This window comes from Maylandia zebra, linkage group LG12 (genome assembly GCF_041146795.1).
Source record: "Maylandia zebra isolate NMK-2024a linkage group LG12, Mzebra_GT3a, whole genome shotgun sequence".
NCBI lineage: Eukaryota > Metazoa > Chordata > Actinopteri > Cichliformes > Cichlidae > Maylandia > Maylandia zebra.
In genome coordinates this window covers 28,043,484-28,068,361 of record NC_135178.1, presented here as the reverse complement: position 1 = coordinate 28,068,361, position 24,878 = coordinate 28,043,484, and the positions used below count along the sequence as shown (strand labels likewise).

Below are 24,878 nucleotides of genomic sequence, written 5' to 3'. Positions count from 1 at the left end.
AAGCCAAAAGCTCAATTTAGATGATTACATCACACATATATATTAATTACAACTAGCAATGATATAAATGATAATCGTGGCTGCACTCCGTCGCTGGCTGAGTGATTTATCTCGCTTTGGACGAGACTGCGCTGACGGACTACAAACGCTAACCGGAAGTAGCTAAAAGTAGTGTTTTCTGTGCAGAGCTGCAAAAACTGCGGAGGTGAGTATTGACTGAAGGCAGTGCAAAGGTCGAAGTGGAAGCAGTAGGTGTCACGGTTGTTCTGTAAGTGTTTTAGTATAAAATAAAAGTTAAAAATGATTAAAAAAAAAATTCCGAGATAAGCAAATCATCCCAGGCTGCAGGTACCGTTTCTAGGGACAGAAGCTGCACAGAGAAGCTGCTTTTTCCACCGTGGTTACAACTTGCAGCTCTATTACAATGCGACAGCGGGAGATAATTACGTGTTATTATTTTGTGCAGATTAGCGAACTTAATTTGCACTTGCTCCATTATGGCAGCCGGTTCTCAGAAAAGTTAGGGTTCACGCAAGTTTTAAGAGTTTAAGGAGTTTAGACTGAGGCATTAAAAGTCAGAATCTGGAGAATATTAGAAAAGTAGTGCATGACAGAATCGTTGCACTGCATTATAAACGGAAACTGATGATATACTAGGATTTCCCACACAGCTAGCGCTATAGTTTACATAGAATGGTCAGAAATAGAGGGGGAAACAATCCAGTCATATTAGGCAGGTCTCTGGGGGAAAATGCCTTATTTTCTTTAAATCAAATATCCAGTCATTGTTCAGCTGTGGCTCAGGTGGTCTACTGTCGGTGGATTTCGATATCTCAGACTAAAGCTTAGTGTCAGTCTTAATTGGAGTGTAAATGTGTGTGTGAATGTTAGATAGAAGTCACTTACATTTAAAAGTGTGTGTGTGTGTGTGTGTGTGTGTGTGTGTGTGTGTGTGTGTGTGTGTGAGAATGAGACATGCTGACTGACTGCTCAAGAAAAGTAGAAAATGGTAGTGGTCACCAGTGCTACACTACAGCCTCCTAGTAGCTGCACCTTTAATATAAATGTTAAAATCCTAGGTGATTTTCAGAAAACGACCACATTCTTAAGTTTTCATATTCACAAACTTGGGTGTCCATGACGCCCGGCCTTGTGCAGCATGAACAAGTCCATTTACCATTTATTAACCAAGGTGTATACTGAAGAACTTCTGTGCACAGCACACCTGAAGCAGCAGCAGCAGCATATCACACCAGGCGCCGCTCCTGTCAGCTAACAACAGGAAAATGAAGCTATAGTCCTCCATCTTATTTCTCTAATCCAATTCAAGGCTACAGTTGGGTCGGAGCCTATCCCAGTGAGAGTCACACTACACCATGGACAGGTCACCAATCTACCAGAGGGCTAACATATAGAGAAAAACGATTATTCATGTTTATTCACACAAAATCAGTTAAACTACCATCCATGTCTTTGGACTGTGCATTTGTTGAAGGATCAGGTATGACCTCTACTATCTGTTTCCACTTCCTCTTCTTCTCACACGAACAGATGAGACTTCCTCTTCGCTCCTTTTGCATCTTCAGGAGTGTAATCGCTCAGGGGCAAGCTGTGGACGTGCAGAGGCGAGGACTCAGCGGTGCAGCGATGCGTCTGGTGCAGTTTCGACGTCGTGGTGAAGAAGCAAGCATCAGGGTGGGAGTGGAGCAAGGTGAGGGGCACAGTGTGGTGGATCTGAAGGCATTTGACCCCTTGATGCCGTCAACAATGCGAGAGCTTCTGGAGCTGGGAGACAAGGGCCTGGAGTGTGCACAGAGGTATCAACAACTCTCTTCCATTAAGCCATTAATTAATACAGCCATACTATTGCCTTATGCTCCTTCTACTCAAATGACTCAATCATCAGCTTATTTGATTACACTCATCTCAAATCATCATCATTTTAGTATTTTCAGTTAACACAATCTTCTTTCTCACATACGTCAACAAGCTTGGTCATCTGTTCAACTTCTGTTTTCCACATCATCTAAAACAAGTCTTCCTCATCATCATCCTCAGAGCTTTGGCGTCCGGTAAGTGTGTAGTAGACCGAGCAGACATCCAGCTGCTGTCTCCAGTGACAGGTCCAGAGAAGGTGGTATGTGTGGGTATGAACTACCGCGACCACTGCCTGGAACAAAATGCTCCAATCCCCAAAGAACCAATCATCTTCAACAAGTTTCCCAGCGCCATCACAGGGCCGTACGATGACATCATATTGCCCTCTGAGAGCCAGGTGAGGGCAAGACTGACAGAGGCCTTAATAGGAAGAACAATGCTAACTCAAAAGAAGTCAAAGTTATATCTAGAAAAAGACAAAAAATAAATAAAATTCTTGTAAGATGATTGTTGAAGATCTCTGAGCAAAAACCACCACAAGAGCTATCACCTTTTATCAGCCTTGACTTCAAACAAGCCTGAAATCTCCGCTCTTATTATCCAGAATTACTCCCAAAGGAGTAACACATCTAATGTAGCCTTACAGACGACACAGACCCACGTTATCTGCGTTAAAGGCAGTGTGGTGTGCAGATAATAAAGGTCATCTTTGTCATATTTTTCAAATGGGTTGTGTTGTTCCTTAGTTCAAACACCAGAACTAATGAAGAGACTGCATTGAGCTGATAATGTTTGTTATCAAAGAGTCAGTGCACCCTGAGCTGTGTCTGTTTAGCCCAAGTCTGCACAGCTCACACACTTTGACCACTGCAGACAGACTGAAGTCAACTGCACGCGACCTTTTCTGCTGATCAGCAGCCTACATACTGATCTCAGAGTATGCGAATTGGATAGGATTGTGTAGAAGTGCATCTCTCTAGCTTTGAACTTCAAATCCCTTGAAAGTTGTCACATTAACATTTACTTTTAATGGAAAAATACTTTTACATGAGTGGTTAAAGGTTGAGTAGGTCACTGTTTAAAGTAGGAATCTGGTCTGGACAAGCCAGACTAGAGTGAAGAAAATACCAAAGTATTATAGAAAAGATTTGGGGGACTCCTTACGTTAGCCATTAAAAGTAGGCCCTGTGACATATTTCACATTTAGTGCCTGATTAAAATTTAACCAATCAAATTAATTCTTTTGTTTTCTTTGATAGATGTGAGCAGGACAATAATTTAACAGCACAACACTTGCATAAAAAAAACAAACAAGCTGTTTTTAGTATACTTTAATTTATTAATGCTAAAAAATACACATGTGATGCTTCTTGACGCCGTTTTTACATCATCTTGGCCTTTTGTGCGATTGAAGGAGGTGGACTGGGAGGTGGAGTTGGCCTTTGTGATAGGACGAAGAGGAAAACACATCAAGGTCAGCATCACAGCATCAATGAAGGCCGCGGTGCTTTCACGCTTGGCGAAGCAGCTGTTCTGACTTGATTTCCACTCCTCTTTCTATTAGGAGGAAGACGCTCTCTCCTACGTGGCCGGGTTCACCGTGGCCAATGACGTCAGCGCTCGTGACTGGCAGATGAAGCGTAACGGGAAGCAGTGGCTTCTAGGAAAGACATTTGACAGCTTCTGTCCTCTCGGCCCAGCCTTAGTAACCACTGACACCGTGACAGGTGAGAGAACGAGCATCCGCAGCAGGAAGCGTGAGGCTGAAAGGGGGAATTAAAGACAATCTGGTGACTCATGCAATTATCTGTGATTCTGTACGCCAGCAGCTTCACCGAGTTAACAAGCTGCAATTCAGTGAGGAAATGTTGTTTTTGTAGCTGATGGGAGCAGCATGAAAGCCCCAACCAGATGATAATGGTAACCATTAGGATTTCTAAAGGCTAAAAACATTCTTGTCAAATGTGGGCCATCATGTTTACGATTCACCACGGTTTAATTTCTGCTACCAACGGTTTAATAACAAAACAAAGAAATTCTTACTTCTATATGCAGACTAGAATATTCCTGCATCACATCATAATATCCATTTTCAAAGATGAGATGTTCACATAAAAATGTCCCGCGATGATTTTTGTGCTTAACAGGCGATCATCGCTGATATTTGCTTTTGGGTTACGGCCATTATTTGAGCTGACAAGTAAAAAACTCGCGTAAGATACTATAAATGGTTATTGTTACATGCAGTTGTGAAACATTGGGTACACATTCAGTAGCTTGTAAAAAAACATCTTTAACTGCAATAAATCTTCATCATTATGTTCTGTATGATTTTTTTTTATTTTATTTTTTTTAATGAGCGCTACATTGTTGCTTCAGTTCATTCGTTCTGGCCGATCGTGGCTCAAGAGTTGGCAGTTCATCTTGTAATCGGAAGGTTGCCGGTTTGAGCCCCAGCTTGGACAGTCTCGGTTGTTGTGTCCTTGGGCAAGACACTTCACCCGTTGCCTACTGGTGGTGGTCAGAGGGCCCGGTGGCGCCAGTGTTCAGCAGCCTCGCCTCTGTCAGTGCGCCCCAGGGTGGCTGTGGCTACAATGTAGCTTACCATCACCAGTGTGTGAATGGGTGGATGACTGAATGTGTAAAGCGCTTTGGGGTCCTTGAGGACTAGTAAAGCGCTATACAAATACAGACCATTTACCATTCAGGCTTTCATTTGTGAATGTTACAAACGGCTCGTGGATGAAGACTAAATTTATTGAACTCAACAGTAAAGATGTAAATCCACATCAGTGCTGTAAAGCAGTCCGTATATGTCAGATGTTGTATGTGTGAATCACAGCTAAGCTGTAATATTGAAGTTTTTACAGATTTTTCACATTTGGTGTGACCAAAATTCACCAAAGTTAAATCAGCTCGAGCTCTCATTGGCGCTACATTCACAGATAATTTCTTGAGAACTGTGGATGCTAGACTGCTAACAAACAGACAAACAATCAGAACTGATGACATTCTCACTTTTTTCGGGGGAGAACAAAATAACCAAACGTTGTGATGTGGTGTGGAGATGGTGCAGGAGCAGAGCAGGGTAGCAGCGTGCCCACGTCTACGGAAGGTGACATTTAAATAGCCTCCGGATGGACCACAAGCCCAGATCATCACCCCTCCATCACCGTAGTTTAGAGCAGGGGTGGGCAACTCCAGGCCTCGAGGGCCGGTGTCCCTGCAGGTTTTAGATGTGTCCTTGAACCAACACAGCTGATTTAAATGGCTAAATTAGCTCCTCAACATGTCCTGAAGTTCTCCAGAGGCCTGGTAACGAACTAATCATGTGATTCAGGTGTGTTGACCCAAGGTGAGATCTAAAACCTGCAGGACACCGGCCCTCGAGGCCTGGAGTTGCCCACCCCTGGTTTACAGGGTGCTGATTTTACCAAACATGGTGCTGTGCATTACAGCCGGATGTCTCCACTTTTGTCTCATCTGGACATTGTTTCAGAAGTTTTTTGTTTATTGTTCAGATGCAACTTTGCAAAACTAAGCCGTGCTGACATGTCCTCTTCAGAGAGACGAGGCTTTTCTTTTATACAACACACTTGAAAAATGATTCAACACCGTCGCTGTCAAAGACCACGTCAGTCTAAGTTTAGTTAGAATGAAAATTGCTCTTTAAAGGTAGAGTGTGCTTGTCTGCCTGTTTGAAAATGATAATTACATAATTTTTATTATTAGTAATTACCCTCCACAAGTGTCGTTGTCCTCTTACTTTGGTTATTTGCGTGCAGGTAAAACAGAGGCAGCTGAGCAATTAAAACCCTCTACGGATGGGTGACAATTTAAAGGAAAAGCCTAGATGCTTGACCCCCCTGCAGGGAGAGGAGGTGGCTGTGTTATGCTGTCGGGGGCATTTTGAATGTATGAGTTTAGTCTGTGTAAACATCACTGCACAGAAGAAAGTTCTGAGTGATCACATGTATCCTATAGTGCACTGTTGAAAAGACAGTGCCCCCGTCTACAGGTCAGAAATGATATTTAAATGCTAAAACATAAAAACTGTTGTTATCCACGATGCAGATGTACTCTTGAAAAAATAATAGTGTGTTCATGACGGGTGGTCTAATAAATTTGTTTAGACTACTTTCCACCAGCTTCTTTAAAATAATAAAATTATTTCCCTACAAATTTGTCTCCTATCTTTAGGCCTAAAGTCACAAGTAGGAAACTACTTCATGTGTCATTTCTCCTTCAGATCCTCATAACTTGAGCATCCGCTGCCTGGTTAATGGAGACACGGTCCAGGACAGCAACACGGATCAGATCATCTTCAAGACAGCAGCGCTTGTCGCTTGGGTCTCAAAGTAAGTTCCATAAATGAGAAGTTCAGATACTGTGTGTTTATGTACTCATATACATAACAAAGTACTCTTTTCTGCTTGAGTAACTCAAGCTGAGAGTTCAGATTCCAGGAAGTTAAGAAATGAAGCCACAAAAAGTTGCCGACTCTGAGCTAAAATTACACGCTTCATTTAAGACTTATCCACCCCAACCGGCACCCTGACCAGCTGGAGCGTTCTCTGATCTGATTTGAGATTTTAAGACTACAACGCCTCTCCCACTCTCGCTCAACTTACTGGTGATAATGCCTGTGTTATTCTCTTAATAATGGCAGCCCACAGCACCTTTCACAGGATCTGTGCAGACAGCGGAATAATCTGTGGGAGATATTGTTTCGCATGCTCCGGCTTAATCTAAATTAATACTGAAATTATACTGCGCGACGACGAGAAAGAAAATCCTAATTTGCTGAAGTGATGGTAATTCTTCTGATATTCCACTCTGTGCTTTTTCCCCTATTGATAGGTTTGTGACATTGATTCCAGGCGATGTGTTTCTGACAGGAACTCCTCCAGGCGTGGGTGCATTTAGAAAGCCGCCCATCTTTCTCAAGGTGATTTTATAGTCTGACAAAAGTGAATTCGCAGCATGTACAGCTGGTCTGGACATGTTTTGTTACCAATGTGGTTTATGCCTCTAACAAACATGGTAAAAGTATTGAATAATGAGGTTGGTGTTTGCACAGGTAATATCTATCAGACTGCTTTTTCCCTTCTATTCTTATCTCTGTATGGTATCAAAGAAGGCTCGTTAACCCTCAGAAGTCTTACCCAAGAAGTGGCAGCAATATTGAAACCAGAGATTGTAGAAAGTCGGTGACATTCAAGAACTTTTGAGCCCAGTTCATGAAATCATGAAATGATCACCAATAAGTACAGGATACAGATGATTGACAGGGTACTAAATTAGAGCACAGGTGTCAACTCCAGTCCTCGAGGGCCAGTGTCCTGAAACCTTTACATGCATCCCTGCTGCAACACCTGAATAAATTTAGTAGATCATTAGCAAGACTCTTGAACTTGATTGCATGCTGAAGCAGCAATTCAGCCATTTGATTCATGCTACAGCAGCTCTTGAGTGAATGAACATGGTGCAATAAAAGCACTTTTTGAAGTACATTTTTCCAAACACTTACATATATATGTGCTTGAGTAAACACACCTGAATAAAATTTACTAATTTTATTCAGGTGTGTTGCAGCAGAGACAGAAAAGTTTTAGGACACTGGCTCTCGAGGACTGTAGTTCAACACTCCTGCATTAGAGGGTTAGGAAGGTCGCTCACAACCAACCATCAGCAACAAAGTAATATGCAGGGCTCAAGTAATCAGAAGTGATAACAAGACCTTATCTCTAGGTTTTGGAAACAAAAGTCGACGTCAGACCAAATGTGAAAATCTGTAAAGAAAATTGTGTTACCCACAATTTTTTATGAGTAGTCTTCAAACTTCACAACAATATACCAGGCCTTGGGGGTCATGAGTACCTAGGTTGAATAAGTATTTGACCATGAAAACATTTTTCAAGAAATCATAAATAATGAGTAACATATCACGTGAAAGGGCATAGAGGGAGCTGTATAACACACTTTATTTTTTCAATAACATCCTACGATGTCACAATGATAATATAACAGGCTGACATCATCATTTTGTAATAAAAACATAATAAAACATCAAAGTTGTAGTATAGCATTTGCCCTTTGGGGGCAGTTGTGCTCTCTGAGTGCTCTTGTTTTATTTGTTCCCTTATTGCTAAGATTTGGGAGAATAATTTAATAAAACACTACGGTATCAATTTCAAACTCCTACGCCGCCTCGTTCTCGAGTCATCGCATTCACAAACATGCGTGTCCACGACACCTGCTCATCCTGTGGGGCGATGGTAATACAGCATGAGCCGTACAGCTGAGGGGTGAAGAAAGAAAAAATGGCTCTTTCAGAGTACCTAAGTTGAGAATTTGGCTTCAGGTTAAATTTGAGGGTTGAAACTGATGATGATTTAAGATCTCAGAGGGTTAATGTTGTCATCTCAGGCGCTTACAGTCACGTGGAAAAGAAAGTCTCCTGTGATGACTTTCTTTTCCACGTGTGAGCACAGAATCTCCACACATCTGTTCAAACCTTTGGTTTACAAAGGTCGGCCAATCAGAATAAAGCCTTAGGTCACACATAAGTAAATTGATTGTAGACGACAGTAGGTCACTAATGGCCAGGCTCTGGTTGCCTAGGTAACCATCTAATGAACATGCCACTCCCTCATATGAGAAGCAGTGGTTTTGGATGTGAGGCCAGCAAAGCTGAGCCAACTCAGGACCTGCCTACTTAGCATTGCTAACACTTATTTTTTCTGTTGTTGCTGCAAGTCGCTTAATTTCATTGACATTTTGTGGTTGTTATATTGCTGCAAGGCTCTTCCTGGAGAAAGAAGCTAAAACAGAAAACAAAAATTAAACTGTGAATCAATGCAAAGCCACTTTAGTAAAGGCAAGGAATTTAAAAAACGTAGCTGAAAAGAGGCATAAAAGGACTATATTGTCCTTTCCCCCATTAATTACTAACAGATAATAAGGCAGTGATTTGAAATGTGTTTTTTTAATTAAGTGTTAAAACATTTTTTTTTTCTTCCAGAAGGGGGACGTGGTGGAGTGCCAGATAGAACAATTAGGTTCTATAATCAACAAAGTGGTGTAAACCCTGGGAAGAGAATCCATGAATGAACATCAGCCGCTGAACTGCACCTTCTGATCACCCTCACAATGAATTACTATTCAAATAGTTTTTGTTCCCCCTTTTACATAATGTGAAAAAACCATCAGGAGATATGTAAAACTCCCTGATGAATGTTTTATTCATGATACTTCAGTAATTGTGAGGAGAGAAAATGTGTTATTTTCTTTTACTACACAAAACAGAGTAATTATGTGACTCAACCTCAGAGTGATCACGAGCTGTAAAAAATACCCTCCGTCAGCAGCCGCCCACTCGTGCTGTGCAGAAGAAACCGTGAACCTACTGATTTTTCTTTTTATGTGAAAATAAAAAAGTATTTTGACACTGACGTAAAAAGTATTTCTAATTATGATTTAATATTCAGGATCAAAGACTTCAGTCAGAAGTGAAAGAACATCATCTTTCCCATAAAAGAAGGAAAACAGATTACTAGATGTGTGGAAATTAATGAAATTACAAAATGCTGCTTCCAACTTTGTGTTTTGTTTGTTTTTTGGTTTTTTTACTTCGATCTGTGTTTCGACTCATGTAGCAGCTTTTAAATATGTCTGACAGAGCTTCAAGGATGGATTCAGTGTACTTGTTTACAATTTGCAGCAGTGTGACATGTTGACATCCTCAAACTGGCAGCTACGTTTCGACCACTGTATCCCTTATAATTTGTAAACTGCTCCAGTTTAAGATTAGTTAGCTTTTTGTTGAACATATATGGTGCAAAGTGGAGTGCTTTGCAGCTCAGTGTCTCGCTAACCTCAAAATACCCTACAAAAAAACCTCAGCCTCAGGCAATCTTCACAAGTCACAGAGGAGATTTTCATCTCATCCAAGGATGTTACGTGATTGGTTTGTCTGTTTGCCAAGAGGATTACTAAACAAGTTATGAAAAGATCTGCATGAAAGCGTTTACTGAAGGCGGGGATTGGCCCAAGATAAACCTTTGGAGTTAATCTGGATCCACGAGTTTGTGGAAGGACCCTTTAAAGGAAATTTTGGAGACACTGTTTGAAGTTCTTGAGAAAACAAACTAACCCAGATCCATCTATTATTCTGGATCCACAGCCTCACTTCATGCGCAGTGCAGAGGGAATCTTCAGCACTCTTCTAGTTTTTTATTATGAAGATTAAAGGAACACCTCGAATATGAAATCAGACTTACATATTCACAGAAATTAATGGAAAAAATGCTAAATTAGTACACCCCCACTGGCAACTGTATAATAATTATAATAACTCAGAAAAAAAGTATTTTGCATCGTCTGAATTGCGACTTCAAAATGCCACAGCCAATCAATCCCTATCCTGTTTTTTGTTTGTTTTTAAAGGTGTTCATGATTTTCTTTTTTCCACGTGAGAGCAGCTCACATGGAAAACAGTCCTCAAAACTCACATTTCTTATTATGCAAATCCTCTGTTTTAAGTCTCGGTAGCTGCTCTTAAACAGATACTCAAACGCAAACCTTCTAATTTAATTTCTGTTCCGAGTGGGCCACGGCTACAGGCCAGTTCCACAACTATTTAGGACTCAGTATCCTCAGCTCAACACTAGAGGGCAGTAGATTCTCACGGCCGATGGCAGCTCAACCACTGCGGCTGTGGTCTGTGCTCGCTGAAGGAGTAAAAACAGCTGCACTGGCATGTGACTGTACAAACAGTCAGCTGTGAACGCCAAAATACAGAGGCCTCCAAGTCCCCATTAAAGCAAGCCATCGATTTGTCTCTGCATCTTAATGTCAAAAGGTCTACGTGAGACATACAGACTCTCCAGAGGTCTGACTCAGCACTGAATGATCTATGTCCAGAAGGAGAGCAGCTCAGAACCATGGCTGTGTGCAAGAGACTAACTAATAACTAATAAACTACTTTAAAGGGCTGTAAATGGCCTGCATTTGTATAGCGCTTTACTCAGTCCCTAAGGACCCCAAAGCGCTTTACACTACATTCAGTCATTCACCCATTCACACACACATTCACACACTGGCAATGGCAAGCTACATTGTAGCCACAGGTGCCCTGGGGCGCACTGACAGTGGCGAGCTGTAGTTGGTTTCGTTTGTACACAGTGAACTTTTTGTGCTTTTGTTCAAGTCATGATGACACAGGAACTTTTATTTGAGTATAAAGAACCAAACAAACATTTTCTCACGGAACAGACAAAACTTGATGCATCCTTCGTTACAACATAAACATGCGTGGATGCGCAAACTGTACCAACGAGCGTCATCCTACAGCGAGTCCTCACAACTGATTACAGGGACTTAATAATCCTCCTCTCCTGCGGCTTTATGCAAATGCTATTACTAAAGATAAACTTAAAATCAATGTCTCATCACTGAAAAATCAAAATGCAATTAACCTAAAGACACCAGCGTCCTGGCTCAGCATGCATCTGTTTTAACTGAACACGGGCTCCCTTGATACAAACAGAGGATGAGGTCAGACTCTGCAAGAAAACAAAGCCGCGTTGAAGCCTTGAGTCATGCTGCTCAGTTAAATGTATTAATTGTAGAGGTACTGAGAGATGAAGCGGTGCAGTTTCTGCCTGTTTTCTGACAACTGGAACAAAGGACTAACAGCCAGGAAGACGCCTCCCTTCTGCCACTCCTCCAAGAGGACCTGAATTGAAAATAACGAGCAGAAACACAGATACGTTAGTAGCATCGCAACCACAGTGCTTATTATTTAGTAACCTTTATTTGAACAAAGTGAGTGCGCAGCTTTTTTTCTTATCTTCATCAAAGCGCTTCCTGCACAAGGCTGAATAAAAAACAGTGAGGTAATAAGACGGATAAAAACAAAAAGCTCCCAAAGCAACAACGCTTCAAAAATGAAAGAGAAAAACAAAGCTACAGATTTCACATAAACAACATCACCTAATTCACTTAGCAAGGTCTGAAATAATGAGGCCAAATGAAAGAGGCAAACTTAAGATTGTGTTGTCCTTCCTTTTTCTTTTAAAGTTTCCTAAAAACTAGAAGCACATTTCCTGTTTGCTTCAACTTGGAGATCTTAGAATTCCCCCTGCCTTACCATCGGAGGCTTAAGATGAAGAAAAGGTCCATTTCTGACTGATAACCTCAATAATAAACTTAATAATTGCCTCTTGAGATGTTTGCAGATAAATGGGTCAATGATGCTCTATTTTTAAAAAGACCGCGATTCCCAACCCGCAGACTGAAAGAGAAGACTGATGGGAGCAGACACTTTGCCTGCCGAGTTGAAAGGCTGGTGTAGTGGTAGAGTAGGGATAAAAATGTTGCTTCTTTGCTCTTTCTTCTGAAAATCATACCTCCTACAACAAAAGGTAAAAGTAAGTAACATTCATTTATACGGTGCTTTTTACTCCTTTACATGAATAAAACCAACACTAAACAAAAGCTACACAATAAATCATTCTGGAAAATCCTGCGTTTCTGTTCAGATTTCGGAGTTTAAGTTGGTGCCCTTCTTTCTCTTCAATATTTCCTGCTGCTGTTTGCAGAATCACAGCAGATGGAGATAAGAGAGGCTCATATTCATCTGCAAGACAAACCATTTGCTGTGTTCCAACTTTCATTTTATGAAAAGAAAAAAACCCCCAAAAAAAACATCCGCAGACTTGAAAGCTGCAGCAGCATGATAATCTATCACAATATACATGAGGCCTTTATCCAGTCTCATCAAAGTTTCTGTTTAATCCAGAGTTCACTGTGCCCTGGTGGAGTGCTTTCATATCAGGTCATCTCACACCCAACGGGAAGAAAGAGAAATGTGCCACAGAGGATTCCTCAAAAAAACAAGTTTTGTTGCTTCATACACTCCAGCAAAATATGCAGCATAATATCCTTCAGTGAGATCAAAACAATGCTTCATTGTTAAAATAAGTCCTATTCCGCGTATAACTCCTGCACTCCACAACATGTGGCTTTTTCAAGGTTACGTTCTTATTACTGAAAGGAGTCTAGTAGTTTTAAATTCTTCCGGGTAGAAAAACCTGTAATCACAAATCACTTTTTATAAGGGGGTCATATATTTAGCGTGTAAAGTCTCAAGGAACTGCAGCTGTGAAATGAATGCAGTAAAAATTATGATATTTGAAGTTTCGAGATGGAAGGATTAGAGTGATGCATCATTGATCCCAACCAACCAACATTTAGAGGAGCCTTTTCCACATAGAAGCTGAACCGCAGCACATCTACAGAGATCGAAAGATGTTTTAATCTTTAGTCCAAACTTAGAATGGGAGAAAATGTAAAAACAGAAATAGACTGTGATAGCAGCATTACAGGTTCATTTAAAAACAGTGAGGTTATAATGAGACACTATTATTGATTGTTCTATCGATCATTTTACTTCCAACTGTGAATTAGAGAGTTTATTAGAGCCTTATAAATATGGGACTGTAAACACTGATCTCATGTGTAAATGCTGCTTTAAAACTTCTCAGTGCAACCCTACCAAAAATGGCACCGGCACAGGGACCTCTGGGGTGGGAAAGGTTAAAGACCTGAATGTCAAATGTAAACCACTTTGTCACAGTTAAGAGACCTCAACCTGTCTGCGCTACTTTTTTCCATTTCCTAATTTTAAATAACTCATGTCTTTGGCTCAGTGAATTCTCTTTATGAACTGACATTTCTGCCTCCTACATGATTGGATTTGGTTGGTTCCAGCCAGGCAGAGAGGCTTCCTATTGCATCAAACATCAGGTTTCTGTTCACAGCCACTGAAAAATGCCACCAGTTTGATTGATTAATAGTGATTTGGAGATCACTTCAACTTTTTGAGAGTTGGATAGCACCTCAACTTTGAGTCCTGAGTGGAGCTATAATTTCTGGCACACAGGCAGATTTGGACAGAGACACACACACACACACACACACACACACACACACACACACACACACACACACACACACAGGCTGTCACTCACCCCCAGGTCTATTAGTGTTCTGACTGCAGTGTGCGCCGCCTCCTCTGAGCAGCTCTCTGTGAGATACAGCAAAAAGACGCACATGAAACAAAAGAACAGACAGATATCCAATATAGAAAAAGCAGGTTGGGATAGGAGAACAAAGCCATACCAGTGGGACTGTATTTTTTTTCAGAGTGTAACATTGTAGGGTCATTTGGGTATTTTCTGGTTATCTTTTATGGTGTTTTTTTTTTAAACAAGGAGGATAGCATGTGATGGGAGTGAAAGGAGCTGTTTTTCTTCTCTGGTCTACGTACCTTTGTTACAACACACACTGAATCAGTTTTTTAAAAAAAGGCAAGGTGACAAGCTTTTAAAGTTTTGACACAAAAATGGAAGATCTTTGTGAGTTTTTTTTTTTCCAGAGGGATGTCAGGTTGAACTCACCATAGTGCTGTTTCTTCTTATTTGCTGTGTCACAAAGATGTGAGTGTATTTGAGCCACGAACTCAGCTTCTGCAGCAGGAAAGACATGAAAATGGAGGCAATTATTCAAGCGAAACAAAGCGAGAACAATCTGCTAAGATAAAGCCATCTTATTATAAAAGCTACTAGATAAAAGCTCTTTGATTCGTCCTGTAAAAGCAAAAACCATATCTGATTTTAATTTTGCTTGTATCCCCTTCAAGGTCCTCTCCTTGGTCACCTCTGCATTGAGTTTGTGGGAAAGGAAGATGTCACTAGAAGCTAAATCTGGCGAATGGGGGCGGGGAGTGTAAGTGGCTATAGTGTTGTGTGGCCAAAAGCACACCCTGCAGCTCGGGTCATTGGTGCTTAATGCTCACTCTCAGATGTTACAGGGTGATATAGTAGAACTCTGCACTCACAATATGAACATGGGGGATAAATTAATAAGGTACATCACTGTTAACGTGGGAAAAAAAAAGAACAATGTGCGTGCTTCACATTCTGTTTTTGACCTGATGGTCTTTCTTGGGCCTGGAAAAATCCAACTCCTCCAATAAAGACTGCTGTTTGGTCTTTGGGTTGTGGCTGGAGAACCAGCTCTGATCACTGGTGATTATCTTCAACACAGAAGGGAGTTCAATTTATGGCAAAAGTTGATATTTGTGCTCTGGTTTTAGGTTTCTGGAACATTTTTAAATGTACATGGGAAAATGGTCAGAATGGCATTTCTAGTTGAAGCAGTGAGTGCTTCACTGTGAGAAAACACTGCAGTGCAGAGGTTCCCACATATTAAAACAGCACTTTGTTTTCATTGATTAATTTTTGCTCTTTTGGGAGTCCACTTGATGTGGATTCGACAGTCAAAGGTTTTGTTTAGGCAACACGGCATTTCTACACCACTAATCAAGAGAAATGAAAAACTGTTGAGATAAATGACCATTTAAAATAAAAAAAAATACTTAATGCATAATTAGTTTGAAATGCTTTGATTGCATATTAACAATTAAGGGTTTTTATAATTTTAGTGACTATTTGTAGCTGACCTGCAGTACCTTCATGGCCACTAGGGGGCTGCAGACCACACCTTGGAAATTGCTGTTGCAGGTGAGTTTAAATCAGTATAGTTTTGGTTTTCAAAACATGAAAAATGTCACCAGCATTCACTGCATGCATCGATACTAGAGTAGGCCTGACTGAAAAGTCACTCTAATACCAGATCACGAGATTGCCAAATTACTCGTAACCACAAAAGGAATTTATGACCTATCTAATGTTTACCACCCCACATTGAACACAGGTGACCAGCTTCCCTTAAACAGTGTCCACATACCAGCCAGAGGCATCTCAAAGAGATCCAGCCCCATAGTGGTCCAGCATAGCGCCCTGAGATGTCCAGCTAGCATTCTGCAGAGGAAGAACAGCATCTCTGGACAGTGACTTGGCTGTCGTATCTAGAAGAAGTTGACACAGGCCACGAAGGACACATAAGAGTAAATCAGAATGAGGCAGTGAAGAGTTGAAAGATTATTTTCTACTACAATACCACATACTTAAACTCACTGTCAGGAGGACGATGCACAGCTCTGGGATGTGATATTACTCAAAATAAACTGTTGACTCGCTGAGGCTTGAATATTTGAAGGCAACATATTTTTATGAGAGTGCTGCTGATGTACTGTTTGTAGAAGAAAATCGCAGTGGATAATAAATACATCCAAGACTATTAACGGTACGACAGAAGGAGCCCAATTACTTCTGCCAAGTAAGCCGTGTGATTGGTTTGGTTTGTTGGTCCGTTTTTAGCAGGATTACTCAAAAAGTTTTGGACAGATCTGCATGAAAACTTCACAAAAGTGGGGCTTGGCCCAACTTAGAAATGATTAACATTTGGAGTCGATACCAATATGGATCTGAATTCAAGGATTTTTTGGAAGGATTCGCTGCTATTGTGAGACGGGAGTAAATTGGACATTTTGTGTCACATTCTAACAAATGCACAATTTTAATATCACAGTTAAATCTGAGAAATCTCTTAATGTTTTTATGAAGATACAAAAAAACGAATCCAGATACACAACTCATGAATGGTGCAGAGGTAATATTAAGCCTTGACAGAGGTATGCAGCCTCAAGTGGCCTTTTTTAAGTGCATTACATTTAAGCGAAAGACCAGCAAAGAAAACAAACACTAATGAAAGAGTAAAGCCTTCTCAATGACTTCAAACAACAGACTAATCTGCAGTGCCTACCAAAAGTTTAGAAGTACTCTGCTTCCTGGTCAAATAGCTGTTAGAAATAAATGATTGCCCCACTAATCATAAACCAGATGGGATGCTGTGTCACTGCAGGATGTTGTATAGATCTCTTCAATTGTGGATAAATCTGTAACAGTATTACCAACAATCTCCATGCTTCACGGCAGGAACGACATCCTTTCACCTTCTCGGAGTCGCAGTGGGCTGAACCAAAAATCTAAACCCCAAAACTTCGACTAAGATCAAAGCCCAGAAACCCATTCTTTGTGTTTCTTTGTAGGGATGGATATTGATAACAGTTTGTTTGATACAAATCCCTTAATCCCTCCTGATCTGTGTACAAAGAAGAACAAAAAATTAAGACTATACAGATTTTTCCCCCCAGCTTTAGAATCACGTATTTCACCTGTGGAAAAGCTCAACTCCTGTGAATTTGACATCATGGTTTTGCAACTACCAGAGGAAAAAATGGATTGGACAATGTAAAGACCAGTCTTGATTCCCATCCCTTTTTCCTGGCCTAAGCAGTTCTTTTCTTCTTATCGGTTTCCCTCAGGGGAGGTTTCTTTGCAACAATTCGACCATGAAGGCCTGATTCACAGCCTCCCTTGAACAGTCGATATTGAGATGTGTCTGCTGTTTGAACTCTGGGAAGCACTGATGTGGGCTCTAATCTGAGCTGCCGTTAATTGTTCATCTCTGAGTCTCTAAGAAGTTATCCTCTGCGGCAAAGGGAAGTCTCGGCCTTCCTCTCCTGAAGCAGACAACACGATAGCCATTTTTGTTTGATAGATTTTACGACTACACTTTCTAAACTGACTGACCTTGGTGTCTGAAAGTAAAGATAGAGTGTCTTTTCTGTTTACTTAGTGGAGTGGTCCTTGCCATAACATGAATTACTGCAGTAGCTCAAGGTCACTTCCGGCATATGAACACTATTGCAGTCCAGAATAACTGAATCTGAAGTTGGTTATAATTTTATTAACAGTGTTTAAAATTGTTAAACCAAACCTTTAGAAAACTAAGATTCAGCAAGTCAGATTCCTGAACAGCAGACTAAGAAAAGCATTTCTTTAAGGACTTGGATTTAACCACAGCAGTCGTGATGAAATATGACAGCTGCCCAAAAAACTGGAACCAAACTGTTCTCTAAAATATCCATAAATGCTTTAAAATTTGATCTTTCATTGCCTGACATTAAGGTCCTTGGCTGTGTACTCAAACTTTGGATAAACTGTGTAATTACTCTATAAAATGCTCTTCATTTGTCTCAGAAACTGGAAATAAATTTTGCTATAAAGACTGCGATAATGAGTACATCAGATAATGAGAGGGGCCATGAAGCTGGTGGTTCATTAAACTACTTGATAAAGTGTGTGGGGACATTATAATCATGTGGAGTTCAGCTGCTCCTGTAAAATGTTCCATTTTCTTTGGACATTACACAACTGCACCAAACAGCTTGCAGCTCATATTTGGTTGATTCTGCTCTCCTCATCTAAACTTTAGGTTTTGTGGAAAGAGAATGGAGGTTTCTGCCACAACTTTCAAAGTGCACGGAGAAGAACAAGGGTCCTAAGAGGTCTAAGATAATTCAGGGTGACACCCTGATGAAGGCCACAGACCAAAATGTCTGATCAAGTAATAAAATTGTTCCTTATACCTTAAATGTTGCTGGGGCTTACATTAGTATATCAAAGTCTGAGCCAATCCTCATTTCTTTATATTTTGCTAGGAATATGTTAAGGTGCAGTGATTTATTGAAACGTGGAAACGAACACGTAAATACAGTATGTAAGGCATAGTTTATGCCTTGAAAGTCAATATTTGATATGTTTATTCTTCAACACAGTCTGAACTCTTGGACAAGTTTCCTCGTCTTTTCTTAAGAACTTTTCAGGATTAGTTCTCCAGACTTCTTGAAGGAGATTCAAAGCTTTTCTTTGGACACTGGCTGCATTTTGGTCCGTTCTCCGTCAAGATGATCTCACACTGCTTCAATAATGTTGAGGTCTGGGGTCTGGGGAGACAACTCCATGACTGATAGTGTTCCACTGTGGGGGGGGGGTTTTCTTATCAGTTATGCTTTTACTGCACTGGAAGTGTTTTTATGATCAACATTATGCTGAAAAATGATGCTGTTTCCAGTCAGATGCTTTCTGATGGTACCTGGTATGCATTTTGACAAGATTCCCAATACCACTTGCTGAAATAGAGTCTTAAACCATGACAGACCACCGTGTTTTACAGATGGCTGTAGACATTTTGAACAAAAATGTCAAATGTGGATTCATCACTCCATCAAGAACTATTGTCACAGATTTTTAGTCAAGTTCTTGTATAATTTGGCACACCTCAGCCTCTTCTCCTGGTTTGCCTTCCCTAAGAATGGCTTCTTGACAGCAACCCTACCACCATTTCAGAGGAGTGGATGGATGAGTCGGAGGGCTGGATGCATTTCTCAGGTTCTGTGTCAGGTCGATTTTTTCTCTCTAAAGGAGATGACTTTCAGATACTGTTCATATGTTGTTGATAATTTTTAGGTCTTTTTTTTCTTCTGTCCTCTACCTATCCAGTTAAGGACACACTGCACCCAAGATACACCAAGTTTTCAGCTAACAACTCTGTTTATGCCTTTCAAACTGTGTAGATCCATAGATTCGACTAAAAAAAATAAGAATAAATGTTTCGGGACAGGCTGCTAGAAATAAAGCACCTAAAATAAAATTGTTTCTTCACTAAGATGTCTGCTATTTTTAGAAACAACTCTTTGTTCATCCCTTGTGTTTGGTGCCTAATTACCGAAGTATTGATTCACAGATCAGTGTTAAGTGGGTGAAGAAACAATAAAAAAAAACATCCCTCTGGGTGGAAAAAGCAGGTAATGTCCAAACAAAAACTGAAAGGCCTTCAGAACCTTGAACATTATTTCTCAAGACCACTTTAAAACATTACAAGAAAGCCTGGCTTCTTTAGATACCCAAAATATAAAGAAATGGGGCTTTTTGCACAGCACCTTATATCTGCATACAATCCTTTTTTTTTTAAATAATGCATTAATTAAGCTTTTATAACAACTTTTTATATTTTTGCTAATGAACTGGTGCCACTTAGTCAACTGGGCTAATTCAATTAGCGTTTAAACAATCATTATAAAAAAGGTGAAGCACTTAAATACACAGAAAAAGTTGGAGACAAAAATGACAGGATGAAAACAGAGCCGTCAGAGTAACGATCACGAGTTGAGTTGTACGAGCAGTAAAAGCACATCACAACAAAAAGGTCAGCACTGCAGCTGTTGTATAAACAAGTCCAGAGAGACTGCTTAGCAAAGACATTACACAAAGAATGAATGTTTGCAAAGTGCAACAAAAAATGCATTTTCAGCACAATATTTACACAGATAATATAAGGAGCTTTAAACTACAGAAATAAAATTGGATCCAAAAGGAAAATGGCAGAATCCAATAACACTAAAATGTCGATCATATTGATTGATTTATATTGCATTTTACTGTTTGTTTCACATAACTGAGAGGCAGCATGAATAAATAACCTAATACGCACAAACAAAAAAATATATACATACATTTGGGAAAACAAAACAGCAAAGTTTTCTTGCTTTTTCTTGCCTGCAAAACAAAAGTGAATCTACCTAGGCAAACTGAGGTTAGGGAATACTTTTTGCTGTCTGTTATGTAGGTGTATGCAGTCTTGCTTCAGCACCTGAACTGAGGATAGCAGTGCAGAGGCGGCAGGATAAGAAAAATGAGCGTACTGGATGGAGAGAGTTAAAAGATGGAGTTTGAAAGAGTGGAGCTTTGTAAACTGTAGTGCGGCACTTCCTTGGTGGACAAAGCTGAAATGAGAAGAAGTTATGCCAGCGTGGGTGGCACTATGCAGTCAACCAGCGAGCTACATGTGGCAAAGCCAGTCATAAGGATGCTCTTTCTGTTGTGTGGTGATGCTAGTAAAATCTTTAAATTATAAAAAAAATCAGGGCCTGTATTTCCAGAGTTAGGCATATGAATAGTAGAGAATTGCGAAGCACAAAAGAAGAGTAGTCTCCACACTGAAGAGTGCAATTTCCAGTATTCAGAGGTGCCGCTTGGCAATCATTCATATGAAAAGCAGGTCATATACAGAAAGACGGCTCTACCTACTATTATGACATCATGTGACATGTAGCTCAGAAGGTAGAAGGTCATCTTGCTGGTTGGTGGTCTGCGTTTGATCTCAGATACTTCCTGCCCACGTGTTAAAGTCTACTTGCTTAAGACCCCAATTACCCTCCCTGCCCCTAGTGGTTATGGTTAGGTAGTATCTTCGTGGCACCTTACTGCCAATAGTTTCTGTGTGCATACTTGTATGGCTCAGGTTGTGGGTATATAAATCTTGCTCTGACCACCTGACTCCTGTTTGGGAAGAAAAAAGGTTCTAATTTGAGTTTTTCTGTGAAAACTTAGTTTAAGGTAAAATTAGGTTCAGAAAAGTGGCAGTTTCAGTCTGTAAGTTTGTAGGAAATGATTGTGAGGTAATGGAAACACAAGTGTGTGTGTAAATGGGCATGTGGGAGGCAAATTGTAAGGCACTTTGATAAAAGCCCTATATAACGTCAGTCCATTTATCAGTCCATATCATAAAATGATCTAATAGGAACATAAAAATGCCCTGAAGCTAAAATGTAACACCATTAGATTTTTTTTCCCCCCGAGCTTGAAGTATATGTGCCAGCTCTTTTTCATTTGAAAGTGTAGGTGTAGGTTTCCACTATTTACTGGAGAATTACAAAGTACAGTTTTGTTTGCCTGTATGACTTTTCTCATGTGATGCTTGAAATAAATCCCAGGAAGCACACACAAAGCACCACTGAGCTCACAATACTCCTTTCACAGAACCTGGGATACACAACCTGTAACAAATATGAACAAATTAACATTACCAACTAAAGTACAACTAAATACTATTAGGAGGAAGGAGGCAAGGAGGTGGAGGGTGATGTGTTTTTGGAAGCAATGAAGCAATGATGATGCAGAGCTCAGTGGCAGACTTGAAAAGCACCAAATCTATATATGGCTTGCCTTTTGTAAACAGACAGGTGGTGGGCACATATAACTGAATGTCCTACATATTATAACCAACACATCTATAAAGACTTAATACACTGAAGTCTTTGAAAATGCTCTCTATTGCAAAACATAATGTAAAGTGCTGGTATCACCTTTTTTTTCTTTTTAAACTGCTCATAGTGTCGACTATTCACAATGTAAGCAAATGTTCATTGTTCCGAGATTTAAACAGGAAAAGCCATTTTAAGATGACAGCACCCACGGCCATTATGGTTCTTTAATGTGCGATAAGCAAATATGTAGTTTTTTACCTTTTCCATCATCTGGCAAAACAAAATGCTTCCAAGCACGTGGATGCTAAAACTTTGAATAACAATATCCTCATCTTTACTGGATTCTATGATGCTGAAGCTTGCATTTAAAACGCTTCATTGGTTAATGCTACTGCTATCTCCATAGCTGCCAGCAGAGCTGTTAAATAGTATGCCTGCTCACATCAATGTGATAAAACTGCTGCTCTTTCTCTATGCAGATTTACATTTGCACAGTCACGACTCCCGAGACCATCACCTCAAAGTTGCTCTGCAGTGAATACGAATAACATGCCTGCACCTTTGACAGCTGGTGAATTGGACACCTTGGAAGTCGGATATCACGTCCAACAGTCACGACAGTTGGACTTCTTTTAAATCTAAGACCTTACTGCTAATTGGCATTCAGGATGTGGGCTCTATCCATGCAGGTGCTTTTATAATGGAGATTCAGTTGCTTTAAAGTTGTATTTCATGTGGTTGTTCTGGTATTTTCTGTGCATGTCCTGTAGGCAGTTTGGGCCAGCGCACAGCCAGTCCCACAACGGTGCCTTTTGAGGACAAACTACCATAATAAGCATATCGGAGAGCTGAATGTTAAGTAGTGCTACTTAGAGAACGATGAGTTAATATCCGTGGGAAGAAAATCACGGCCAACCAGATCTTAAGGCTTCATAACAGATGTGGGCCTTAAATTTCAACTGTCACTTCAGTGTCTATGAAGCCTACTCACTTCAGACGTTGAAATGAGTCATTTCAACTTTTTTATGTAACTTTTCAGTCTATCCAGTCTTTTTATTTCTCTCAGTGGAAAGATGTGGAACCAGCTCTATACTGGACACAACAGAAGAGAGATGAAGGAGCTACAGGGGCTCAGGAAAGCCAGTGGTCTTCTGTACCTTATAGGAGCAAAAGTCCGGCTCCTCGCAGTCAGAATCGCTGAGATAAGGGTCGTCAGAAGTGGTCCAGGTCAGAGGACCCTCCTGTTTCTTCCAGAAATCACAGATGGGAACATCCCTGGGAACCTCCAGAGGATAGTGGGCAGAACAGACAGAAGCAAGCTCTGGTTAACATAATATGCAAAATATAATGGAGACCACAGGATAAATGGATGACATTGTGTCTTTAACTCTTTCCCCCATAAAGACGTCATTTGACGACCGCCCTGCACCCTTAACCACGAGTTTTGATATCTCAGTATCTATAAATAAAGATGTGGTTTGACCACCACTGGAGTAGTTTTTTCCAAGGGAACCTTTATAGACAGAGCCTTCTGGTGAAAACCCAGACACTTCTTTTCCTGTAAGCAGACCTGAAATGCATTCAGAAAAAGGCTTCAAGAGTTACTCCTAGTGGGCTTTAAAGGGGTAAAGAGTTAAATGAACCTGATTTCTACTGAAGTCTAAAAGCAATGCAATAGAACGCTCTCTAGTACAACACCATCCTCTGGTGAACTGTGGCCTCATTAGCGGTGCTGGACTGCATTAGATTGTGGAGGTGTATGATATAAAGTCTCCAATGAGTACAGAGTAACTTAAATAGTTATAAAACCAAATTCAAACAAAGAAAACATTAAAGAGTTGAAGGTAACATTAAAATTGCATCTTTGGGTAAAACACACACCAGATCTATTACATATTTAATTCATTAAACTACCTTTAGGACAAGATTTCAGTGCAGTTTTGTTTGTTAAATTATGCAGTTTTATAAGGCCCAACTTTTAAAACTATTAAAATTTTTCTTACTTCTTCCTGGATCAGGATGCCACAGCGAACCAGACTGTCAATGGCATCCAGCGCGAAACTCTGGGAAGACTGACAAGGCTATTGAGAAAACGTGAGAGGGCAAATGATTCAATGGTGAGGCAAGGTTACAAACAGCTTCAGCCAATCACATATCTAAAAAATGCAGAGGGAGACGGCTGACAGGGAACATAAGGTGTGTAGTAGAGACGTAGGAATCATCTTAGAACGAGAATAAGGGGTGCCCGGGAGGGGAATCAGAGCAGGAGAGATGTTTCTCTGTGAGGAATGGGGAGAGAAATGTAGCTGCAAGCAGCAGAGACAAGAAAGAGCAGCTGCCGAAATGAAAGGTGGGGAAACAAAAAGGAATAGTATTTCTGGCTCAGATTCGGAGCCCTTGAAGTCAGTTTGATGGAGCATGTACACACACACACACACACACACACACAAGCGCACACACAAGCGCACACACAGATACACAGTGCACGCATACAATCCAAAACCTCTCTCTGGCTGAGACAGAGGCAGCAGAGCAGGATGAATGGCTGTTCAGCTCCATTAAACATCCATTGAATGAGACACGCTGGCTGTGTGTGTGTGTGTGTGTGTGTGTGTGTGTGTGTGTGTGTGTGTGTGAGATATGAATTCAAACTCACTGGCATGAAGCCCGGAGGCAGGAGATGGCAGAGCTGCAAGGCTCTTGCAGTGAGCTCAGACTGGCAGAGCACCACATCAAACTCCGTGTCACCTTTGATCTCCACTCCTTCCACGTCACTCCGCACGCTGCTGCTGACGCCACTGTGAGCCACCTCGCACAGCATGGCTGACACCGCACACGCTACGAACACAAACATTTTATTGTTTGCCTCCTCAAGACCAAATGTGCAGCACAGGTGTTGTGTGGCAAAGCAAGTGTTTGTTTATGACAGCTAAGTAGGTTACAATTTGGCTGAAATCTGTTAGCCATTACACACGCTCTTTGGAAAATAGATACACTGATGAGATTTTGCTGATAAGCGTGAGCTAGGATTTCCGTCATTTACACAAGTGTTATTAAGTCTTTGTTTACATTCTCAATCCCAATTATCCATTCTTTTTCATGTCCTGGTGGAAAAGTCTCGACATCCAGATTGTTCATG

The 24,878-nt window shown here is 40.6% G+C and overlaps 2 protein-coding genes across 14 annotated transcripts in view; one reads left to right on the top strand and one right to left on the bottom strand.

Annotated features, from left to right (window-relative positions):
• Window positions 1–51: 51 nt before the first annotated feature.
• fahd2a (fumarylacetoacetate hydrolase domain containing 2A) lies at window positions 52–9,477 on the top strand. Of its 2 annotated transcripts, none has more exons than XM_004547058.5 (8): window positions 52–205; window positions 1,552–1,817; window positions 2,059–2,275; window positions 3,293–3,352; window positions 3,443–3,605; window positions 6,128–6,236; window positions 6,739–6,826; window positions 8,903–9,477. In XM_004547058.5, the coding sequence occupies exons 2-8, from the start codon at window positions 1,552–1,554 to the stop codon at window positions 8,963–8,965; spliced, it is 966 nt and encodes a 321-aa protein (XP_004547115.1). In that variant the 5' UTR covers window positions 52–205; the 3' UTR covers window positions 8,966–9,477. The 2 variants fall into 2 exon arrangements, with proteins under 2 accessions (XP_004547115.1, XP_004547114.1); XM_004547057.5 differs by having other exon boundaries at window positions 135–268.
• Window positions 9,478–11,064: 1,587 nt separating this feature from the next.
• Window positions 11,065–24,878, bottom strand: part of gpat2 (glycerol-3-phosphate acyltransferase 2, mitochondrial) — a 182,434-nt gene continuing 168,620 nt past the window's right edge. For all 12 annotated transcript variants that reach the window (XM_076890991.1, XM_076890988.1, XM_004547059.5 and 9 more), the window contains 7 exons: window positions 24,396–24,577; window positions 23,743–23,820; window positions 22,897–23,022; window positions 15,694–15,814; window positions 14,343–14,411; window positions 13,914–13,969; window positions 11,065–11,617 (listed from right to left, as the gene is read on the bottom strand). In XM_076890991.1, the coding sequence (XP_076747106.1) occupies window positions 11,501–11,617; window positions 13,914–13,969; window positions 14,343–14,411; window positions 15,694–15,814; window positions 22,897–23,022; window positions 23,743–23,820; window positions 24,396–24,577 (749 nt within the window). In that variant the 3' untranslated portion in view covers window positions 11,065–11,500. The remainder of the gene's footprint in view (window positions 11,618–13,913; window positions 13,970–14,342; window positions 14,412–15,693; window positions 15,815–22,896; window positions 23,023–23,742; window positions 23,821–24,395; window positions 24,578–24,878) is intronic.

Bases quoted from the DNA above. Each gene is read 5' to 3' on its own strand.
- fahd2a (XM_004547058.5), top strand. From the start codon at position 1,552: ATGAGACTTCCTCTTCGCTCCTTTTGCATCTTCAGGAGTGTAATCGCT. The intron at 3,353-3,442 runs GTCAGCATCACA...TCTTTCTATTAG, and splicing joins GAAGAGGAAAACACATCAAG to GAGGAAGACGCTCTCTCCTA. The intron at 6,237-6,738 runs GTAAGTTCCATA...CCCTATTGATAG, and splicing joins CTTGTCGCTTGGGTCTCAAA to GTTTGTGACATTGATTCCAG.